The 24,791-nt window shown below is 42.7% G+C and overlaps 1 protein-coding gene across 2 annotated transcripts in view; it reads left to right on the top strand.

The window, feature by feature from the left end:
* The window catches only part of LOC109924430 (protein kinase C-binding protein NELL1-like), a 219,048-nt gene that overhangs the window by 156,913 nt on the left and 37,344 nt on the right, over nucleotides 1–24,791 (top strand). The window contains exon 7 of one of the 2 annotated variants that reach the window (XM_048607080.1): nucleotides 13,866–13,948. In XM_048607080.1, the coding sequence (XP_048463037.1) occupies nucleotides 13,866–13,948 (83 nt within the window). Of the gene's footprint in view, nucleotides 1–13,862; nucleotides 13,949–24,791 lie in introns of both variants that reach the window. The other variant, XM_048607078.1, reaches the window with a different exon arrangement.

Genomic DNA, 24,791 nt, shown 5'->3' with positions numbered 1-24,791 from the left:
CGGTCCTGCTCCTCTGATGCTGCCTGGCCTGCTGTGTTCCTCCAGCTCCACACTTTGTTACCTGAGTGAGCCAGATGTTTTTTTTTCCCCTAATAATCAGCAATAGTTTCATGGGTATCGTTCAACAGTTATCTCCAGATTGTTATTGAATTCAAATTCCACTATCTGTCATGGCTGGATTCAAACCCAGGTCCCCAGATCGTTACCAGGATCCTGGGATCAATAGTCTAGCGGCAGTACCACGAGGCTATCCCTACCCTAACCCTGCTTCATACACAACTGAACATCTTTAAGGGACTCACAGACTCATAAGAAGTTATTTGGATAACATCTGTTAAAGACAAAGATTCCTCTCTGAAGAACTGTGTCACACGAGGTCATTCAAGAAGATGAAGGAAAATATCAGGCCAAATACCATATCTCAGTGAATTCACCATTACAGTGAATCATAATTGTTCACACAAGATGGTGGCAATGGAGTAGGCAGCGTTTGGGCTCCTGTGCACGGGCTTGTCTGCCTCATCCGCGTTTTTGTTTTTCTCTTTTCCCTTCTCCCCCTTCTTTGTTTTTCTCAAACGTTCCCGATAAAGAGAGATAAAGGCAGAGGGCAGCTTCGAAGAGCTCGGGAGCAGGTGTGGTGTTTTCGGAGGCAGTGTTCATGCTGAGGCTGGTGGCCTGTGAAACCTGGAGAGGGTCTCTCACTTCTGAGCGGTGTCGGCCCTTGACGATGGTATGGCATGGGCTGGGAAGCCCAGCGAGGGAGATTCTGTCAGCAGCACAGCATGTGCTGGGAAGCCCAGAGCAGGACTCTTGCAGCAGTATGCTGTAGCAGCGGAGAAGGAAAACTTGGATTCTCTTTAAGTTATCGTTTTTTAAATTTTATTCTGTGAATGGCGCTTATGTATGTGTGACTGTGCGCACTTTTCACCGTATTTTATTTTGATTGTGCTTGACAATAAAGGATAATCAATTATTGCTGTCTCATGAAGTCATCTGAACCCAGGTGTTAACAGGCATTCAAGCAATCCCTCTGAACAGAGGAGCAGGAAAGCTGATGTTTCGGGTCTGGCGACAGCTTTCCTGCTCCTCTGATGCTGCTTGGCCTGCTGTGTTCATCCAGCTCTACACCTTGTTATCTCAGACTCCAGCATCGGCAGTTCCTACTATCCTTCTGAACAATTTTGGCTTTGCTGTCATGGTAGGGAATCATATACCTTTTGAGAGCTGTGTGTTATTGGAACTGGTATCCTAGGACTAGCCCAAACAGTAAAATAAAGTATTCAAATTAAACATGAAATGGAACATTTAGAGTGGAAATGTGGAAATCCAGATCAGAGTGAGGGCATTGTATTGGTCACAAGAAGTTCCAGCCCAGTGAGGATATTGGTGGTAGAGTCTTTGAATTGTGCAGCATTTAACATCTACAGAACACCCCTACAGTGTGTCAAATAGACTGACTAAAATGCTATCTGGACACTCCGAAGAATAAAAGTTAAGGAATTCGACAGTTCCACCAGTTTCAAGTATGAGGACGACAATTCACTAAAATCTTTAGAAAGAGTGATAATTCCTTGCACAGTAAAGCTGGTATCAATTATGTTATTCATACAGATGTAATGTCTAGTAAAATATCATTGTTCTAATTAGGCCATTGATGAAGAAAGTACAGAAGAAACAGAATATGGGAAACAACAGACCTATTGTATTTGGAAAATCTGTGAAATTTAAATTTACAGAATCAGGACACTCAAAATCATTTAATAGAACATAAACTTTCCTCAAAGCTTCCTAAACAAATTATGTAAGCTTTGTTGACAAAGGGGATTGGAAATGTAGAAGATAAAAAGTCAATTGCATTAAAATTACACAGGCAATTTGCCCAAAAGTTTAAAAAAATGTAAAGGATGCAGGAGTGAGAGATGTGGATTGCAATAAACTCAAAGACAAAGTAAATAATGTGTGTGAGATTTGCAAGAAATATCAAAGTACACTGTCAAAGCCGACAGTAAATCTGCCCCTTAACAAGAACTTGCCATGAGGGAGTGGCTATGGATTTAAAGGTATGGGATAAAGAGAAAAAAAGTTACATTTTGTAGATTTTTCAGCCAGATTTTGTCAGTCACCATAATGGACACCATAATAATTTGGTCGTGCTAAATTGCCCATGGTGTCTAGGGTGGGAAATGCAGGGATAGGGTGGGGGTAGGTCTGGCTGGGATGTCTTCAGAGGGTTGGTGTGGGCTCGATGGGCCAAATGGCCTGCTTCCACACTGTCGGGATTCTATACCATGAGTTTGTTGCGGATGCTCAGAGGAAATGGTCCTTATCGGTTAGTTTTAGGTTGGAATTCTAAGCTTCCATCAGTGATAACTTCATAGAATCCCTACAGTATGGAAGCAGGCCATTTGGGCCATCGAGTTTACACCAACCCTCCAAACAGCATCCCACCCAGACCCACTTCCCTACCCTATCCCTGTAACCACACATTTCCCATGGGTAATCCACCTAACCTGCACATCTTTGGACTGTGAGAGGAAACCGGAGCACCTGGAGGATAGCCGCACAGACACGGGGAGAATGTGCAAACTACACACAGACAGCCGCCCGAGGGTGGAATCAAACCCGGGTCCTTGGTGCTGTGAGGCAGCAGTGCTAGCCGCTGAGCCGCTGTGCCATCCCGAACTCATCAGCCCCCAGGCATAAAAGGGGTGATGATTAGTTCTGCTTTTTCAGAGCATTTGAATATAGGGCATGCAGACAGAAAGACGTTCATTGAAGCCAAAATGTCAGAAATAAGTTTGAAGGGAAAGCCATTAGACAGCGGTTTCAATCTGGGTTATTATACGAAAGAGGGGCTTAAAGAATGCAAAGTCACAGAGTGGGTTATTGTTAAAGACAGAAAGATAATAATTCTACAGCATGGAAACATCCAGGTGCACTCTTCAAGTTTGCTTGGCATGTACTACAGAATTTTTAGAAAATGATGAGGAGGCATGTACCTCTTAAGCAAAAATATTGCACAGCCAGAAAGATCAAATGGCCACGGTTGAGTTTGTCCGATGGTGAGCACCTCAGTTCCTGACGGTCAATATGAGATCATAGTCCCATTGAACAACCAACAAAAGTTGGTAATAAAGACAAATATTTACCAAACGGGATAAATAAATGAAGAAATGAGAGCAGAGAAGGCTACTGGAAAATGTAAAAGTTAATGGAATGTAAAGGATGAGGAGTAGGAGACTAAGCCCTTGGATTGGGAACAAGAAGTAAAAACTTGGAAGGTGGGAAAACAAAATAGAAGCTCAACCATTGGGTCTGGGGGAAAACATGCCTCTCGAGAGATGTCACAAACCATTGAAATAAATCTTGTTAGTAGAAGGGGGAGGTGTAGCTGTCCAGAAAGAGATTAAAGGCAAGACAGAGTTTGTAGTCGAGTTTGTAAATATAGTACAAATCAGGAATACCATCAGAAGCAGAAGACCAAGTGACTGGGAAGCCTTTGTGGCCGTGAGCAAAATAAAAGACAATAAAAGATGCCGAACAACAAGAATTTCCAAGCTAGAGTGAATTTAGGGTGTACACAGAGGTGCCATATAGGGGACCACTGGCCCTATCACAGAGTCAGAAGGAATCACAGCACAGGAAAAGGCCTTTTAGCCAATCATATCCGTGCTGGTCAAAAGTAGCTAATGAAATATTCTAAGGCAACACAGTGTGGAGCTGGAGGAACACAGCAGGCTGGGCAGCATCAGAGGAGCAGGAAAGTTTATGTTTTGGGTCAGGACCCATTTCTGAAGAAGGGTCCTGACCCAAGCCATCAACTTTCCTGCTCCTCTGAGACTGCCTGGCCTGCTGTGTTCCTCTAGCTCCACACTGTGTTGTCTCTGACTCCAGCATCGGCAGTCCTTGCTATCTCTGAAATATTCTAATCCCATTTTCCAGCACTTGACCCATAAGTGGATCTGCATAGACACATAGTCTCTGGATTGGGTTTAAAATGCTAAATCAAGGCTGGTGGCACAACGTTTTGCAGAGAAACTGCGGGTGTTGGAGGCGTTAGATATAAGAGTAGGTTCACTGATTGCAGGAAAAGCAAGTTTGAACCTTCTCTTGGCTTTCTCAGTGTCAATTTTTGTTTTTGTTCTTTCATGGGATGTGGTTGTTGTTGGCTATACTTGGGAAATCAATTGATAGTAAAGCTGCGTTTCTGCAGGAAGATCAGCACGAGAGGGAGGCGAATTTTTTGTCTCGAAAAAAGACATCAAATGAAGTGGGGATGTTCTGTATGTTAAATAAATGTGAATATGGCCTCAATTATGCTTCTAGCATTTGGTACTTCTCAGTGATGTCTACCGTATTAAAATTGGATTGTCCTCCATTAAAGACAGACTCTGCCAAGTTTTATTGGCCATATACGAGGCAGCTTTCAGGCATCTTTAAGATGCTTGCCGATGATTTGTTGTGGATGGAAGCAGCGAATTTGAAAACAATGTTATAAATGGGTTTAGAGTGGAATTCAAAATTGAAGTCAGGCTGCTGGGACCTTTAAGTGCATTGGATTGGAATCAGGCAGAATGGATCAAATGTCACTTTGCGTCAGCAATCTGATTTGGAAAATGTTAGTTCTTTTGCTGTTGGTCAAAATAGGCCCTCACAAAAAGATGTAGCAGCTTCAAAAACTGAAATGGAGGAAATACGGAGTCTGATTGGACTGCTGAATTGGCTGGGTACAAGGTCAGATGCCAATTTTGAAATGCTAGAATTGAGAACAACAATGAAAAGTCTCAAGGTGAAAGCAATTATTCAGGCAAACAAAACATTGAAAAGAATTTAAAATGGAGCATTGCATTTTTAAATTTCCATCATTGGGAGATGCCAGGAATATAAAATTTGTTTGCATTGATACTTCTTATGCAAATTTATGTGATACGTTCTTGTGTGCAGGAGGATTTGTAATGTTGTTTGTGGAAAAGGAAGGTAAATGATGCCCTTTACCTTGGGAAGCTAAAAATGCCACAAGAGTCATAAAAAATTACCTTAGTGGCAGAAAGTGTCTCTCTTGGTGAGGTGTTAGATATGGCATCTTTCTTAGCGAAAATATTTGGAAGAAATTCCAAAAAGGGATTCAGCAACCAAATTTATTGACTCATACATTAATACTCAGTCAAAATGGGATGATGTATATTCAGTGTAATGTGTGAATAAAGAAAAGACTGAGGATCAATATTGAAGTTTTAAAACAGATGCTGGAGAATGGAGAGATCTCCAAACTGAAATGGGTGGATAGCTGCAGTCAGCTATCTCCTTTGCAGAAGTAATGTGATCGTCAGGTAAATGAGGATGTAGGACCGAATTTGTGTGCTGATGACCTCAAGAACAACTGTAGGTCACAAAGCCAGAACCTGTGCTCCGAGAAAATTGTTTTAATAAGTATGTTTTTGATAATTCACTTCCTTCTGTTGTGAAAATTTCTTTAATTTCATGATTCATAATTTTTAGGAGTATGACCTTCAATGGAGATTGAATTTTCCAAATGAAGCATAATAGAAGTAAAACAGCTTTGGGGAAGGTAGTAAACAGAGCTGTCATTCTCGAATAAGATTAGATTGAAAGTGGAAAAACAATGAATAATAAAGTTGTCCTCTCATAGCTTCAGAATAGAGCTGGTGCATCTGGTGAGATTACAGTGGTCCCCCTTTACTGCATGAATTTATTCATGTGGGAGACAGTGTCAAAAGAAACATTGTGGATTGCAAAGTTAATTAGCACAACTATCACCCTGAAGTAGCCCAGATGTGCCGTGTTGCCATGGGGTCAGATTACAGGGTGTTTTCCTTTCATTTTCAGTTCATGTCATGTTTTATTTCACGGGAGACCAGAATTGAAGTTGAAGCCTGGGAGTAACTTTGGGAATCAGAGAGAGAGAGTCATTGAGATGTACAGCACGGAAACAAACCCTTTGGTCCAACTCGTAATGCCAACCAGAAATTAACATTCCCTGAATGGGAATCAAACCCGGCCCGCAGCGGTGACAGTGTCAAATCCTAACCACTAGACTAGCAGGGAAGAATTTTGTCTCATTGTACACCAAAGCAACATTTTATCATTCCCTGATCAGGGATTGAACCCAGGCCGCAACAATGAAAACATTGAATCCTAACCACTAGACCATGAGGGAAGCTGGAGGTCGTAACTGGAGGGAGAGAAGCTGGAGCTGGACGTAGCGAGGATGAAGCCTGGAAGAGGAACAGGAGAGCTCAAACCAGGATGCAAGGCGTGTTTGGCCCAGGACAGGGAAGGCAAGAATGGTGATGGGGTTCCTGCTTTCCCCAAGGAATAGCCTTGCATGTTGGACTTAAAACATGTTGACTCCATTTACCACTCCACTGCTGCTACCAGACTTGCTGAGTTCCCTCTGGCCTTTCCTTTCCTCCTCCAGCCTTTTCTGTTTTCGTGACTAGCTCATATTATTAAACAAGAAAGAGTGCAGAAAAGATTTACTAGAATGCTACCTGGACTGGAAGGTTTGAGTTATAAGGAAAGGCTGGATAGGCTGGGACTTTTTTTCCGAGGAGTGTAGGAGACTGAGGGGTGACCTTGTAGAGGTCTGTAACATCATGAGAGACATAGATGAGGTAGATGGGCAATAGCTTTGCCCATAGTAAGGGAGTCTGAACCTAGACAGCATAGGTTTAAGGTGAGAGGGGAGAGGTACAAAAGGGTCCAGAGAAGTAATTTTCTTCACAGGGTGTGGTGAGTGTCTGGAATGGGCTGCCAGAGGTAGTGGTGGAAGTGAATACAATTTTGTCATTGAAGAAACATTTGGGCAGGCCCATGGATGGGATGGGTATGGAGGGATATGGAACAAAAGCAAGCAAATGTGAATAGATTAGTTGTGAAAACTGGGTGGCACAGACAAGTTGGGCTGAAGGGCCTGCTTCCATGCTGTAAACCTCCCTGATTCTGTACTATGACTCTAATCTTGGATTGACTGGGTAGCCATTATTTTAATCAACCTGTTTAGACATGCTTTGACACATCTGTGGGGCAAGAGAGATTTAAACCTGGATCATCTGGCTCAGATATAGGGACATAATGACTGCACCACAAGGCATTGCCCCAACCCATAAACTGTTTTCATCACCTTTAATTGGCTTGCGTCAATTGCAGTTACACTGAGACTTATGCAAAGCCAGTCATCAAGAAGATCTTTTGATACTTGTTGAAATTCAGTCCTGTAGGGTCTACTACCCTGTATTCACACAAAATGCACAGTATAACGTGGCTTCAAGTAACTGCTTTTAATCAATGCCTAGAGTTATTCAGTGACCTGAAGTTTTGCAAATTGTGCAATTGAACACATCTCAAATAGTGGGTGACAAAAGTCTTATGTTGCCCGTTGAGGCAAATGACTGGATGGTACTGTTCCTTCCCTTCATAATCTGGGTATGATTTGCTGTTTGCGTGAATAGAAGCACAGTCAACATTTTCAATTTAAATGTTAATGTCCTTTCAATTTCAATGCCTTTCTTTTAAGATTGCAGTTCCTTATCCACGAAAGAGATATCATTGTGCGAGTTGCTTCATCAGTAAGAAATAAAAATCTACTTCTAGCAACTGCTGAGGACCAAATCAAGACATTTTGCCCCAAAATAGTTGGTATAAACTCCATGGAGATGTCGAAGCAGGTTAGGCTATTTGGCATTTCTAACCTGCTGTACCATTTGAGATTGCTCTATTTCTCATCTACAGTAGCAGGTTTTGAGACCATTAGGGCACAGTTATTCTCCCCACTCCCCTTATATTACTTGCTGCTCTGTTTGGGTTCTTGTGCCAAGTGCTGACTTTGTTTTGTTGGGTGGATCACTGGTAAGATCTACTTTAGTTTGTGTATACAAAAAGCTCCAAAGATGGGGAGTTTCAGGATTTTGACCCAGTGACCCCATGAAGGAATGATGGCACTTGGCCAGGTTAGGAATTTGGGTGTTTCTTTTGAGGGGGGCGGGGGGGTGTAGTATGGAGAATTACATTTCTCATAACCTAATGCCCTTGTTCTTTTAAGGTCAGAAGTCACACAACACCAGATTGTATTTGAAATCACAAGGTTTCGTACACTGCCCCCTCATTGAGCTGTAACCTGGTGTCGTGTGATTTCTGACCTTGTCCATCCTAGTCCAAGACCGGCACCTCCACACTCGTGCTCTTTTAAGTATTAGACCTTGGGAAAAGGTGGAGAAATATCATCCAAGTGCTGCATTTGATTACCTGATCAAAGGCTGTTTCACTCAATCTCTAAACTTTGTGATTTTTGAGATAGGGGTATTTGTGGAATCTCTTCTTCCTGTTAGTTACCGACTCATCAAAAAGAAAGGTTTAGATTTTTGCCTTGATGGTGGTATAGCAAAGGAAGTTTTAGCCATTGACTTTTCAGATGGTGATGGTATACAGTTCTGCTATTGGTGATGGCTGTTTGATCTTCTCTTAATCAAGCCCAGTTATCAGGCTGATATAACAAATCATATAATGGAGGGTGAACACAGGACTTCTTCCCAAACAAGATCAAGCTGGATTTGAAATAAAAGCTCCGTTCCTTTCTCCACAGATGCTGCCAGACCTGCTGGGTTTCTCTACGACATTCAATTTTTTTCTTTGATTTCCAACATTTGGAGTAAATAATTGTTATTGTCCTAGTATTAATATATGTATCTTCCAGAATGCATAATTGCACACTGAACCAAATAGAATCAGAGTCAACCTGCCTTGTTTAAATGCAAGCAAAGACTGACAGTTAACTGTCAGTCATTATCTAACTGGTGCATTCTGCATGGCAGCACCTATACCAATCAAATTGTGGCACATGCCACAAATCAGCAAACTCTGCCGAAACAGTCTAAAAATTCTTGCCTTTACAGTGGTATTTTTGGAAATTGTCCTGATGACTGCTAGGCAAAATACTCTGACTCTTTTTATCTATAATACTCAAATTCCATACTAGCAAATGATTACATCCACTTTGTTACCATGCACAGTGTCACTTTTGAGGTGGCCTCCCTCTTGAAACAGAGAGGAGTCTTGGTCAAATATTTATATTTGACTTCTCATGATATGCTAAGGACCACAGTAGTTTTGGTGTGGCATTGGAATTGAATGGTGAGGGATGAGTGAGTGGTTCCTAAATGGGTCATTGCAAGCTGCTGCAATGATAATTTGTAGAGAATGTTGGCAGTGATTGTATGCCAGAAAGAGCAGGAATCCATCTCTTGATCCCATGGAAACCTTCCGCTTGCTGCCAATCATTGGAGCCTCCACCCCTCTTTCATAGAAGCTCAGTCATTGGGTCTGTCCAAAACAGAGATCATTCGAGTTCTCAATATTAACAATATCACAACACATTGTGACAAATGTGGCAAAATGGTGTTGTGGTAAAAAAAATCAACCATGATCTGATTGAATGGCAGAAGAGACTCAAGGGGCCAAATGGCCTGCTCCTATTTTGCCATGTTCCCACAGTAGAGTTCAGATTAAGGTCTGAGGAGGACACTAGATTTGCCATCTATGTCCAATCTGTAGCTTAGATACCAAGGTCAACAGGAAAGTAAAGTGACTGACCTCTTAATTGCGTTGTGTTGTAACACTTGACCTCCAAATGAATGATTAACTTGAAACACAAAGCATGGCAAAGTGATTATTTTGTGCTGGTTAATTGTTTTCTAATTCCTTGCCTTCATACTTCTCTTTTGTTTGGCATTTGGTTGATGAATGTTGGCAACCAGTCGAATGAGGAACACTGAATGTTTGGTTGGTTTGCTCAATTTGATTAGAGATTTGGCACAGTGAGAGCGAAGTGCTGTATAATGTTTCATTTGGTTGAATAATGTATTCTTTAGAGGTGGCTTTTTTGCACTTGCATTTTAGCAGTTTTCTCAAACAACACTGAATTTGAAATATTATTTCAAATATATTTCTCCATTTGGGGGCGCTCTGAAACACTTTGCAAATTTGTTAGTGATACATGTGTTTTGTCTTTGGCCATGAGGTGTTTCTTGGTATCGCCTGTTCCTAGAAACAAAAGATTTGAGCCCAATTTGAATGATGCATAAAAGGCACAAAATGAGATGACAAATTATGTGCGAAAGCATGTCATTAATACAGGTGCAAGAGGTCAAGCAGTTGTAAAAATACATTATCATCTGCAATCAGGGTCTTGTGTCAGGCTACAAATGCAAATATGAATTTTTAAGTAGGTTATCAACATTAAGACATTACAGTTCACAATTTAAGATATTTAATAATCTCAGTGCTGCATAGAGAGGAGAATTTTCTCTTCATATTTCCCTTCCCTCACATTTGGATGGCTTTCTCTGCAGCTAGACATAAGTGCACACTGCGATAGATGGTGTTTTTAGTTGAAAGTGCACCATGTGTTATTTCTCATTTTCCTTCAATTACATTGAACTAGTAGCAATTGAAGGCAAGTGCATTGATAGTATAGAGGTGTTTGCTTTATGCAAAAGTCTTGGTGATATCAACATCATACTGTCTGTCATGTATTTTCTTAATAAAATGTGAATTTTTCTGTCAGCCGGCATTAACAGCACTCTAAATATTCCACTCCCCTCCTGCCTCTGCTTTTTCTTAGCCTCATTTCCACTGGGTTAAATTTGCGTGGCCCCTCATTTATACATCACTACCACACTATAGGTGGAGTGCATTGCAAAATCCCAGGAATAGGCTGGGATAACAAGGTGTAGAGCTGGATGAACACAACAGGCCAAGCAGCATCAGAGGAGCAGAAAAGCTGACATTTCGGATCTGGAACCTTCTTCAGAAAAATAGACTGGGAGCCAGATTTGCTTGTTTCTCAGTCTGACTTGTTTGGTCTAATAAAGGACTTAGAGTCCTTGCCAAACCCTTTTACAAGGTTGATGATACAATGGGTAGGTGGAGTTGGTGATTCCCAGTCTTGTTGGGCATATGTTGCAAAACGTACTGGTTCTGAAAGGGTTAACATTGGAAATTGCATAAACGTTCTCCTGATTGGATGATGCTACACAATCTTGGATGGAGACTAGGGGAGTCTAGTTCAAGAGCCCAATGGAGTTAGATGTGTCTATTACAGTTATTTATGACTCCCAATGTACTGAATAAAATCAGAATCCTGCAGACGCTGGAAATCTGAAACAACTACAGAATTTACTGGAGGAACTCAGTAGGTCTGGTGAGCGTCTCAAGAATTTCTGAAAAAGAGTCAGAAAGGTTAACTCTGCTTCTCTGTCCAGAAATGCTACCAGACTTGCTGAGTTCCTGCAGCATTCTCTGTATTTGTTGTAGCCAATGTACCTATTGCTGTTATTCAATAAAATACATCTTATTGTTAAGCCAAGTTCCTCTTCTTGTTAAGACTAATTTGCAGTTCTTCTTCCAGCACTTCCAATATAGAAGGGAAGTTTAATGCAATACACCTTCCCAAACATTAGCAAGTAGTAGTTAATCCTACAGCGTACAAAACTGTAAAGCTGGAGTGTAACAGTCCACTGAGGTGACTATCAGTAAGGTGAAATGAACTTGAAACTCTGGCTGTGGACCAGGGAATGGTTTGGAACCTTTATATATTGTATAATGTTTTCATATTGATGCCAGTACAAAGAGCTGATTGGAGTGTTTCCATAAAGGTATTCTTGCCCTTACTTGCAGTTCCATATATGTCCTATTGTAAACATTAATCATGGGCTAAACAGATTTGTGCTATTATTGTATTCTATTTGCCAGAACAAGACATAGGAACATGAGAACACAAGAAATAGGAGCAGGAGTGGGCCATCCGGCCCCTTGAGTCTGCTCTGCCATTCAATAAGATCTTGGCTGACCTTTTTGTGGACTCAGCTCCACTTACGTGCCTACTCAACAGAACCTTTAATTCCCTTACTTTTCAAAAATCTATCTACCTTTGCCTTAAAGTATTCAACGAGGTAGCTTCAAATGTTTCACTGGGCAGGGAATTCCACAGATTCACAACCCTTTGGGTGAAGAAGTTCCTCCTTAACTGAGTCCGAAATCTGTTCCCCCTTATTTTGAGGCTATGCCCCCCAGTTCTAGTTTCACCCACCATTGGAAACAACTTTCCTGCTTCTGTCTTGTCTATTTCTTTCATAACTGTATATGTTTCTATAAGAACCCCCCCTCATTCTTCTAAATTCCAATAAGAATAGTCCCAGTCTAGTCAACTCTCCTCCGTGGGGTGGCACCGTGGCTCAGTGGTTTGCACTGCTGCCTAACAGCACCAGGGACCCTGGTTCAATTCTAGCCACAGGCAACTGGCTGTGTGGAGTTTGCACATTCTTCCTGTGTCTGCGTGAGTTTCCTCCAGGTGCTCCAGTTTCCTCCCACAGTCCTAAAATGTGCAGGGTAGGTGGATTGGCCATGCTAAATTTCCCATAGTGCCCAGGGATGTTTAGGTTAGGTGCGTTAGACAAGGGAAATGCAGGGGTAGGGGTGTGGGCAGGATGCTGTTCAGATGGGTGGTGTGGACTTTTTGGGCTGAATGGCCTGTTTCCACACTGTAGGCTTTCTATGATGATAAGCCAGCACCCTTATTTTTGGAACCAACATAGCGAACCTCCTATGCAGTCCATCCAGTGCTAGTACATCCTTTCTCAAGTAAGGAGACCAAAACTGTACACAGTACTCCAGATGTGGCCTCATCAGCACCCTATACAGCTGCAGCATAACCTCTCTGTTTTTAAACTCTATCCTTCTGGCAATGAAAGGCAATATTCCATTTGCCTTCTGAATTACCTGCTGCACCTGCAAACCAACCTTCTGTGATTCATGCACAAGGACACCCAGGCCCCTCTGCACAGCAGCATGCTGCAATTTTTCACCATTTAAATAATAATCCGTGTTGCTGTTATTCCTACCAAAATGATGACCTTATATTTCTCAACATTGTATTTTATCTGCCAGATCCTTGCCCACTCGCTTAACCATGCCAAAGTTAATTTTTTTGCCAGATTATGAAACTTTTGGATGCAATTGTAGCTAATTATTTTCACAGCTATCACCAGAAGTAAAGCCAAGAGCTTTGGTCAACAGGATTTCAAGCCATTGGTTAAAAAAAAAATTGTGATTGCTACTTTTGTCTCTGTTGGAGGAATCTATACAAGAAAATTTGTGGTTTTCTAAACAAATGAAGGGCACTACTCCTTTTTCAGTTTTAGTGTTTTTTCACTTGACTAAAAAAAATGCATTATTTTAACCAAATTATGAGCAAGTTTAATTTGTGTGGATAAATAGCTTTTCAGAATATTTTCGTCAAAAAAGTGCATCTGAATGGTATTGCAAATCTACTCACCAAACCAGTGGAAAAATTAACTGCTTTTCAAGTTTGAAAAGTGTAAGCACAACCTTATGCTTTTCACATAAATGGTTTGTACGGGGATGAGAACACAGTGCAACTCACAAAAACATCACTGACTGCACTGTTTTGATGAGTCACACCAAGAGCTGTATGGAGATAATGTGGAAATACAGGTTCATGAAATACATACTTTCATGCAGGCTTGCCACAAATTCCAAGGTGACAAGATAAGGCTTTTTTAGTCATTGCTATGGAGATCAAGAGCACCTAAATGTGAGAGTGTAATGTCATATTATGCCTGTCAATACTACTTTGCATTGTTTGTGAAGGTGATGCAAAGCAAGTTAAGTCAGCCTGCCATCACCATGGTAACTAACAAAAATGAACACATGCTTTTAGTTAATTTGCATGATTTCTGTTAGGGTCATAAGCATTGAGCTCCATGTATTCTGCCACTTGCCAGATTCTCACCCTTGCATCTTGTTGTTTCATTTTTGTCTTTTTGGAGCATGCCCAACGTGCAGTGACTTCCTTAACCTGGTGCAAGGCATCATGGACCTCCAGGAGCTTCTTGCAAAAATGACGACAAAAGTGAGTTTTACCATGGAATGCAGTCGGGCCCTTTAATAGGACTTTGAACTTTGAGACGTTGTCTCCAATTTGTGTCTTGGTGTTCTGTTGCATAATTAAGCCAGCAGATGGGTTCTGTCAATTGTCATGTTCAAGTAGAGGGTTTGCAATTTGTCATTGTGGATAGTAAATGTTTAGGGTATCAGTGATCTCTTTGTAATATAGAAATTGAACCAATGACCAAGCATCATGTTCTGGATTTGTAATCCAAATTTTCACAAGCCAGCTCCCCATGTGATGTAATCTGGTTTTTCTAGTCCAACTGACAGATTAATAAAAAGTCATAGAATCGCACAGCATGGAAACAGACCCTTTGGCCCAACTTGTCCATGCAAACCAGATATCCTAAATTAATCCAGTCCCATTTGCCAGCATTTGGCCCATATCCCACTAAACCCTCCCTATTCATGTACCCATTCAGATGCCTTTTAAATGTCGTAATTGTACCAGCCTCCATCACAGGAAGCTCAAACCCTTCAACCCCAGCAACCTCCTTGTAAATCTTTTCCAAACCCTTTCAAGTTTAACAACATCTTTACTAGCAGCATTGAATGCAGTACTCCAAATGTGGCCTAACTAATGTCTTGTCAGTTAGCAACATAGCATCCCAACTCCTACACTCAATATAGACAAACAGGAGGCTGGAAGATCACAGCAAGCCAGGCAGGATCTGGAGGAAAGGAGCAGTCAATGTTTCGGGTGTTACCCTTCTTCAGGACTCAAGTCTGTGGGTTTATAGCAAATGTCAGTCCGTAAACTGGCGCCAGAAATGGAAACAGAGAGGTTAAGAAAGGGGAGGGAGGTGTCTGAGATAGACCAAGTGAATTTGAGGGCAGGGTGAAAGTTGTTAGCGAAGTTGATGAAGTGCTCCAGTTAGCCGTGGTGCAGGATGCAGCACAGATACAGTCATCGATGTAATGGGGGAAGAGTTGGGGAACAGTACCAGTGTATGTACTGAAGAGGGACTGTTCGACATAACCTACAAATAGGCAGGCATAGCTGGGACTCATGTGAGTGCCCATGGCAAACCCCTAGATTTGGAGAAAGTGAAAAGAATTGAAGGAACAGTTATTGAGGGTGAGGACTAGTTCGGCAAGGCGGAGGAGGGTATTGATGGGGGGTGGGGACTCGTTGGGCCTGTTGGAGAGGAACAAACTGAGGCCCTGTAGGCTGTCCTTGTGGGGTATGGGCGTGTACAGGGATTGCAGCTCCAAAATAAAGATGAAGCACTGGGGGCCAGGGAACTGGAAGTTTCCAATAGAGGTGGGGGGGCGTGGCTTGTGTCCCGGATGTAGGTCGAGAGTGCCTGGACCAAGGGGGCGAGACTAGAGTCCCGAAGAAAGGTAATACCCAAAACGTTGACTGCTCCTTTCCTCCAGGTGCTGCCTGTGTTCTTCCAGCCTCTTGTTTGTCCACCTGATTCCAACAGTCTCCTATACTCAATGCACTGACTAATAAAGACAAGTGTACCAAATGCCTTCTTCACTATCCTATCTACCTGTGACTGCATCGTCAAGGAACTATGAACCTCCACCCCAAGGTCTGTTTGTTCAGCAACACTCCCCAGGACCCTACCATTAAGTGTATAAGTTCTGCCCTGATTCGCCTTTCCAAAATGCAGCACTTCACATTTATCTAAATTAAACCTCACCTGCCACTCCTCGGCCCAATGGCCCATCTGATCAAGGTGTTACAGAGTAACTCAACATTCAAGTATGCACATCAATGTGTGTTTGTGTTCTGATAAAAGGATATCAGGAGAGTTTTACTATTGGCCATTCAGCCCTTTAAACCTGTCCCACCATTCAATTAGATCATTCAGTGATTTGTATCTTAACCCTTCAGTTGCATACCCGCGAATACCTTTGGTTTAAAAAAAACCTACAAATCTCGATTTCATAATGTTCAATTGATCTGTTTTTGAAAGCATTTTCAGCAGGAGAAAGTTCCAAGTTTGCACTATTCTTTATGATGAGTGTCTTCATGAAGCTATGCTCAATGGTTTTACCTCTTCCACGAATGATAGTGAATTCTAGATCAGTTTTTGTTAAGCGAAGGTGTTAGGAATATGGGCAAAAGGCAGATGTATGGAGTTCAGCCACAGATCAGCCAAGATCAGAACAGGCTTGAGGGGCTGAACGGCCTACTCCTGTTTCTATGTTCCTCTTATATTAATGTCTGCCTTATTAAGCCGGCACCTTTGTCAGCGGGTCTATCTATCCCATTAATTCCTTTAACAATCTCAAACATCTCACTTTGATCATCCCTTGCACAAACATTAATCATCAGACTCGAAAGATTTTGAATAGTTAATTGGCACTCCAGCATTCTGAGCCTCTTATTCCACATGGCGATGCTTAAATTAAATGGAACTTGACAAGAATGATGCAGAGAGAGCTTGGCAGGTTTAATTGTCCTTCACTTTACCTTGGAGATATGCTTTAAAAATTTTAAAAAGTTAACAAAACTAACTTAGGGATCAGATTCAATGTTGCAGTGTGACACATTGCAGTGAATTATGATTAATTTCTTTAGTGTTGAGAATTCCTTCAGCAGAACAAAATTTCTTTTAATGGTCACTCTTTGATCTTTTCACGACTTGAAATCAGGATGCAGGTCAGTCTTAATCTGATCTCTTCAAGCAAATGGAATTTTCTGGCCAAGAAAAATCAATATTAAACAAATTATCAGAACCGTGACTCTTCTTGTGATTTTCTTTTAAGAGGAGAAATTCCACCTATAACCCGTTCACAATTCTGAGAGGTTTCCTAGTGAAGTAATTTTGAATACAAAGGGAAAGTATTCAGCCCACGGCTTCCATTATTGAAACAATTGCAAGTACTGGAATAAAAACAGAAAGTGCTGGGGAACCTCAGTAGCTGTGGAGAGAGAAACATTGGTTTGAATGTTCTTGAAATTAACTGTGTGTCATTTTTTGTTGAGTTTTGCAGAGAGTTTACTTCCACGAGACCTAATGAGTTTTCTTGCACTATTGTCCTGAACTTGCCTCATTAATTTATTAGTATACCATGCTCGCCAATGCAAGCCCAACTCTTCTGCTCCGTATCATTAGAAATGCTCACCACTGACAGGAAATTCTGAGAATCCAGTTCCCAGCAATTTGGAGTAACCCTGCACAGTTGGAGACGGTTTCCTTTGATGTAGCAGACAGGGGTGAAATTGGTGCCCCCGGTTTGCGGACAAGGGCCTGGAGGTCCTGGCAATTGGGTGATGCAGCAGAAGGCTAATCTCTTCCCCCAGGGCTAGCAGAACATACCATGGCAGAAGACTTCTCAGCCTGGTCTGAGGTTGTCACCTGGGTCAGAGCAGCCTTAATCTCCAAGAGAAAAATGCAGCAACGTCGCAAGAGGTTCAGCGACTTTCTCTGCCCCGCCAGGATATGTGACACCATCTTCACTCTGTGCAACCTTCCACTCACTCCCGCTCTGTTACTTCACCAACAACTCATCAAGGTTCATGCTCTACCACTCTCGTTATTGCATGCAACATCTTCCCTCACTCTCTGTCATCCACTGCAAACTCTCAGCAGCACTGACCCCTCATGCCCCCTGCGTTGCCGACTCATTTGCTCATGACACCTTCCCACCTTTCTTGTACTGACAGCTGTGCCACCCACTTTCATGTCACTCATGTTTCTGTCATTCTGGGAGAAAAACAGTCCATTGTAGGGGCCGAAAGAGCCAGGGAAGATGGTGAGGTGCCTGACATTTAGCTCCTCTTCCTCTACAAGGAGATGATCTTGAACAACGCTGGTGCAGACTGGGACCGGTCCTCAGGATATGCAGAAATATCCATGTCCCGACAACCAAGTAAGAGTCATTGTCCATTGCTGTGCTACTGTCCCATTGCCCACACTCTATACTTTTAACCTGCCCAAATGTTGACATTCTCTCCTTTGTCTCTAGCAGGTCCCCACAGCATTTTTATGGGCTCTGTAATCAGGAAGATGGTGCTGCCATATATGATATCCTCTGCCTCTGAAGATAACAGTGTGGAACTCTCTGAGGAAGCACTAGCCAGACTGCCCCTTGTACCCTTCACCAGCTCAGAAACTGGCACCTCGTTGGGTATGTTGGCTGGATTAGAGTCGGGACCTCTGGCTGGTGAGCACTTCACAGTGACATCTCTACAGCTGGTCAAGGAAGATGTACCCCAGGTGACTGGCACTCGGAGGACAGTTAGAGACCAGTCACCTGCTCAGCCCCAGGCAGGAGAGGGCCCCCTGATGTTGCCAGTTCATGATTTTGTCGGTTTGCAAAAATGGACACAGGAGCAGCAGGCAGGTCTGTCGGGAAGACTGACACAAAGGCTGCGGGCCCTGCAGCAATGAGGTTGGGATCCTGATGCCTCAGGCACGTGATGCCTCCATGGACAGGTTGGCAGCTGCCATGGTCCAACACCCTCAGGGTCTACTGGAGAGACGCACGGACTGGCACGCCATTACTCTAGCCTTTGGTGCTCAGCTCTAAGTGCAAGGTGACAGCAGGGAATGAAGCGCCTTGACTTCATTCCAGGTGCCCCTTCCTCACAAAGAGGGCACCCAATTGGAGGGGGAACCACACACCTGTTTTTCCGCACCCCCCCCCCCAGCGGAATTCTTCTTTCATGACTCTTCACATGTGCCTCCTGCCTCCATCCTACCTGCCACCCTCAACCCTGTAGGAGGGTGCACCTACCTCTGAGCAGGACACCCTCAGCATGTCTGGGCTTACCTGACCAAAGCTCTGAGGCCAATGGAATCCATTGTAGATCAGGCTCCTTCCACCCCAGAATCTGGGACTGCACAGAGATATAGTGGGAAGCAGAGAGAGTAGATCTTCTGAGGGGACATAGGTGAAGCATCACTGTAAATACATCATCACAGTTTTTAAATATAATTTGCCATTCATCATCAGGTCAGTGCCAGTTTGTTGGTTTAGCTGCATTCACAACATTGAAGCTGGAGAGCCTAACCATCCTTAGTGCTACATGAGGTTTTATTGTCTAAAGTGAGGGGTGAGCAACTTCTGCACTGGGGATTGGGCACTCAAATGGTGCTTCCTACTTTTGCAATGAGGGTGAAGCTTTCCCAATTGCAAGACACTGTTTGTATGTCACATCCATGAGTGGCGTTGATTCCTGATGCTGTATGATGTGGTCAAGAGTGTTGGGTCAAGGACTTGGACTCCACACAGCAGGTTAATGCCTAAGATTCACAACCAGGATCTGGTGCTCACCAGTGTATTTCCGCATCAGTATGTGGAGCATCTGTGTGATGCTGTCACCCTTTGAAAGGCTTCACCTGACGTGAAATGAAAGTCCCCTCCCTCACAGAAGGGAACACTGACCCTGCCTACTCCAGGTGTGGTCGCAGCCATTTTCATCGCCAATCAGCATGTACTATGTCCAGCACAATGGAAGTCAACAGTGATTGCCCCTCAACCAGTGAGTCTTAGGCTCAGCCACTTGATGAACCCCTGAATGTACACATTCTTGTTCTTGGTAATCCCCCCCATCAACTACATTGGCTTTGAACTTGCCCACATTCCCTCTGAGGGAAACTCCCCCTCACCTCTGCCAACCGGATGACCCCTCTTTCTGAAACTATGACACCTCGTTCTTTCCCCCCATGTTAGGATTTAAAATTATTTCTAGGCCCTGGTTTAAAACATAGATATAAATAATTCACTGTCCCTGTAAGGTACAATGATTCAAGTGAGCGTGAGGAACCAAGTTCCACATCTCAACAAATCCATCTGCTCCCTAAAGGCATCCCCTCTCTGACCTTCATTTTGAAATTGAAATCACTCTGATGTTGAGTTGGCAGGGAAGTTTGAAAGGCCACATTTACTGCACGGCGGTATATGCCCCAGGAAATTGGTTCTTTTTGGAGTGTTGCCTCCTTGTGTGTTTGCATGTTTCACGCTGATGTTGGTCAGGGAAGGATTACAACTTACTTCTAAAACCCTTTTCACCCTTCACATCAAGAAAATTGGGATGTAACCCAAAAAGTCACAGGATATTATTAATTAACTTTATACCTGTAGCTTAATTCACTCTGACAATACATTATAAACATTTAAAAGGCTATGATAATGATAGGATGCAATTCTCGAAGAAAAATTTATGTGCACTAACAACTCAAGAGATTAGTAATGTTTTCTGAGCAGGTACCCATGCAGTTGAATCTAAATGCACATTAACAGTTTAAACTGTTGTATATTATGCTGGGCAGTTTCACAAGATTTGAACAGTGTCCATTATGTCCATTTTGACTTCACTGGCAATGTCTACTTTGTCTCATTTCGCGTGATCATTGTCGATCAGTTCGTAGTTGTTGGACACTGTACGTTGCATTATGTTTTCCACACCCATATCCAAAGGAATGAGTTTTACATTTTCAGGGAAGACAATGGCCTCTTGTTATTCCAGAGACCCCAGCTAATATTCTGGTGACCTGGGTTCGAATCCTGCTCTTGGTGGAATTTGAATTCAATTAAAAAAATCTGGCATTAAGAGTCTAATGATGACCATGAATCCATTGACAGTGGAAAAAATGTCTGATCCTGAAGGAAATCTGTCATTCTCACCTGGTCGGGGCTACTTTTGGCTCCAGGCCCACAGCAAGGAATCCCTACAGTGTGGAAACAGCGCAACAAGTCCACACTGACCCTCTGAAGAGCATCCCACCCAGATTCACTGCCCTACCCTATCCCTGCAACCCTGCATTTCCCATTGCTGATCCACCTAACCTACACATCCCTGGACACTATGGACAATTTAGCATGGCCAAACCACCTAACCTGCACATCCTTGGACTGCGGGAGGAAGCCACCTGGAGGAAACCCACGCAGACGCGGGGAGAATGTGCAAACTCTACACAGACAGTGATCCCAGAACGGATTCAAACCCAGGTCCCTGGTGCTGTGAGGCAACACTGCTAACCACTGAGCCAACGTGCCGCTCCAGCAATGTGGATTGACTCTTAACCGCCCTCTGAGCAATTAGGCATGGGAAATAAATGCTGCTTAAGCCAGTGACATCCACATCCCATGAACCAATTAAATAAAAAATATGTTGTATGCCTAGAATGCAGATGAAAAAATTGAGGTACCTGCTACAATTTACCTGCACCCCCTTCACCTGCCAGTTCTTTGATTTAACATGTTGCTATGTTCTTAGTTTGATTCAAAACTCATTTGGAGTACAGCGTCCAGAGAGATGTACCAGACTAGAGGAGCAAACATGTCAAGATGGTGGCTGGGGCCAGCGGAGAGTTGAGTGTAATGTGGGAATGTAATCCAACTTTTAGCAATGAATGTAATCTAATTGTGGGATTGAAATGATTAGAAGCTGTTCATGCAGAACCTTTTACATTAATGATTTCTTCGGCACTGCATAATAATTAGGTGAATAAAATTTCTGTACATGAGGTGCTACAATTCTGGTCATAAATCTGATCTTGAAATTTAAAAATGCATATTTATATATTGGAGCAAATCGACAGAAATGGAGCTGATATTTTTATCTTGGCACACTTCCTTTTGATGCATTTTTGAATGCTTGAGATCTCTGTGGATTAATTATGTGGAAAACAGATTCCAACTTTTGTTTTCAACACCAATTTACACAGTGCCCTTAAGATGAAAAATGACCCAGGTTTCTTGACAGAGGTGTATGAAATAAAATGCTTGTGAGTTGCAACAAAAAGGAGTAATAGTCAAAAACATGGTCAAAGAATTTTCAGAGGATGATAAAGGAGGAGAAAAGGTGTTATGTTGAATGTTTTGGGTGTGGTTGAAAGAATGATGAGCAACAGAATGCAATAGAAGAGGTACAGCGCAACATAGCCACAGACTGAGAGACAGAGAGATTGTGTAAGGAGATCAATGGAAATAGTTAGTGAAATTGTAGTTGATTCTCAGATGGATTTTAATTTTAAAAAATAAATTTCTGGTTTGTTGGATTTTCTGGCTCATGTTGTTCAGTCGAGGGTAGTTTTTGTTTTAAATTCATTTTTTAAATTCCTTTCTGGGACATAGGTGACACTCGCTGGGCCAGCATTTATTGCCCATCCCGAGTTGCCCCTGAGAGGGTGGAGTTGAGCTGCCCACTTGCTGTAGGTAGACCGTCAATGCCCTTAAGGAGGGAGAAGGCCAGAAGTCACACAACACCTGGTTACAATCCAACAAATTTATTTGAAATCACAAACTTCCAGAGCGCTGCTCCTTCACCAGGTGACTTCAGGATTTAGTACATGATGGGATATAACTTTTGGAAATGAGCTCAACATAGGAACAAAAGTGGGTCATTTAGCCCATTGAATGGTGGAGTAGACTCAATCAGATGATGGCTGATCGTCTACGTCAATACCGCTTCCCCATGCTATTTACATTTCCCTTTGAACATGTTCAGTGACTGAGCTTCCACAGCAATCTTTGGAATTCTCCACGCTCTGAATGAAGAAATTCCTCCTTGTCTTAAGTTTCTGAAATCTGAAGAGTTGGACATTGGCATTTAAATCAGGTGCTTGCTGTTCTGGGCTGGGCAGCCTTCTTGTGCTGAAGCAAGGCGAGAGAAATTATTTAAGTGGTGATTTTAAAGAGTGAGAAAGGATGGAAAGACTTGGGAGAAGCAAGGATCTTCACTCTTGTTTGCCGGAGATGAGAAAGATTTTCTTTTCTGAGGGTTGTGGGTCTTTGCTACAGAGAGCTGTGGGTGTAGAGTCATAGAATCCCTACAGTGTGGAAGCAGGCCATTTGGCCTATTCAGTCCACAAGGACCCTTCAAAGAGTACCCCCCCCCTCGTCCACCGTATCCCTATAACCCTGCATTTCCCATGGCTAACCACCTTGCCTACATATCCCTAGACACTATGGGCAATTTAGCATGGCCAATCCACCTAACCTGCACATCCTTGAACTGTGGGAGGAAACCCATGCAGACACAGGGAAACTGTGCAAACTCCACACGGACAATTACCCGAGACTGGAATCAAACCTGGATCCCTGGCACCTTGAGGCAGCAGTGCTAACCACTGTGCCACCATGCCAATCTAGTGGACTCCTTGAGTATATTTAAGGCTGTGATAGATTGATTCTTGATCAGTTGGAAAATCAAGCGTCATGGGGAAAATGGATATGAGGAATGTCAGATTAGCTGTGATCCCATTGAATGACAGAGCAGGCTTGAGGGGCCGAACAGCCTACTCCTGCCCCTAATCCTTGTAGTCTTTTTGGATGATAAAATGGTTTTAACCTTAATAATAATTGTTTTCTTGCCTAAAAGTAATATCCAACTCTTCAGTGAATTAAGGTTGCCAGTGTGGTAAACTGGAATGCAACTGTATTGAAAGAGTTAAGCCCTGCAGTCAACTTTGCTGGTCCCTCAATGTATCAGACACCACAGCCTTTTTAAGCAAGATTTTCCACTAGTTTTCATTTTTAAGTGAATAAATTGGACACAGGGTGGTTCAATTTATTTTGTGATTAACCTAAACAAGTGTTTCAAACGCACATGCAGCACTCCTATTTCACATTCTACTAGGCAACTGCTGTCTGGTGATTGGATTAATGCTTTGAGCTCTAATTTGTCGCTCCATTTTCCGAATATGCAAAAACTTGAGAGGAATAGTTTTCCTGGTGCTTTTCGCTTATTGCAATTGCCCAGAGCAGAGTCAGAAAATTATAAAGTCCACCCTAACGTTTTCTCTTTCCTCATTAACATTGCAGGAGCCACATATTGGAAACCACTGGTGATAATTCCATTTTTGTTCTGATTGTTCTGACTGAGAATGCCCCAGTTCTATTCTGAATTTTTCCGTTTGTAGACCAGACCAGCCACAATCTTATTGAATGGAGGAACTGCCTTGAGGGATATGGTAGCTGCTTCCTGCTTCGGATCCATGTCTTTGTCTGTAATTTGCATACCGCATGATTCTCTTTCTCATTTCTTTGTGTAGCTTGAGGGTACAAATTAGTGATTTGTAGTTTTGTGCAGTCAGTTTCATCCAAGCATGCGGCCCCCCCCTACTTCGCCCTGACCCCTTCACTGCGACTGCTTACTCCTATCACATTATAAATGATGTAGTTGCTCTTACAGTCAAACATTGAATCTTACAGTACACAAGGAAGGCATTCGCCCCCTTGTGTCTGTATCAGTCGTAGTGTCATACAGCACGGAAACAGCCCATGCCAACCATAATCCCAAACTAAACCAGTCCTACCTGCCTGCCCTGGTCCATTTCCCTCAAATCTTTCCTCGTCATGCACTTATCCAAATGTCTTTTAAACGTTATAACTGTTCCACCACTTCCTCTGGAAGTTCATTCCACACACGTGCTGTACATCTCTATGACGAACCTCTCTCTGTGTAAAAAAATTGCCCCTCATAGCTTTTTTACAGCTTTTTCTTCTGATGTATTTTGCATATTCAAATCTCCTGCATGTGCTAAGTAACTCCTCAAAATATTTGTTTTTATTCATTCACGGGATAAGGGTGTCACTGGCTGGGCCAGTATTTATTGCCCATCCCTAGTTGCCCTTGAGAAGGTGGTGGTGAGCTGCCTTCTTACACCACTGTGCATGTGCTGTAGGTAGAACCACAATTCTGTTAAGGAATAAATTCCAGAATTTTGACCCAGCGACGCCGAAGGAACAGCGATAAATTTCCAAGTCAGGATGGTGAGTGACTTGGAGGGGAACTTGCAGGGTGTTCCCATGTCTCTGCTGCCCTTGTCCTTCTACATAGAAGTCCTTGTGGGTTTGGAGGGTGCTGGCTGAGGATCTTTGAATTTATGCAGTGC

The sequence above is a fragment of the Rhincodon typus genome, chromosome 17, assembly GCF_021869965.1.
Source record: "Rhincodon typus isolate 14 chromosome 17, sRhiTyp1.1, whole genome shotgun sequence".
Lineage (NCBI taxonomy): Eukaryota > Metazoa > Chordata > Chondrichthyes > Orectolobiformes > Rhincodontidae > Rhincodon > Rhincodon typus.
Note: the sequence above shows the minus strand (reverse complement) of the source record. Positions and strands in the feature narration are given on the sequence as shown.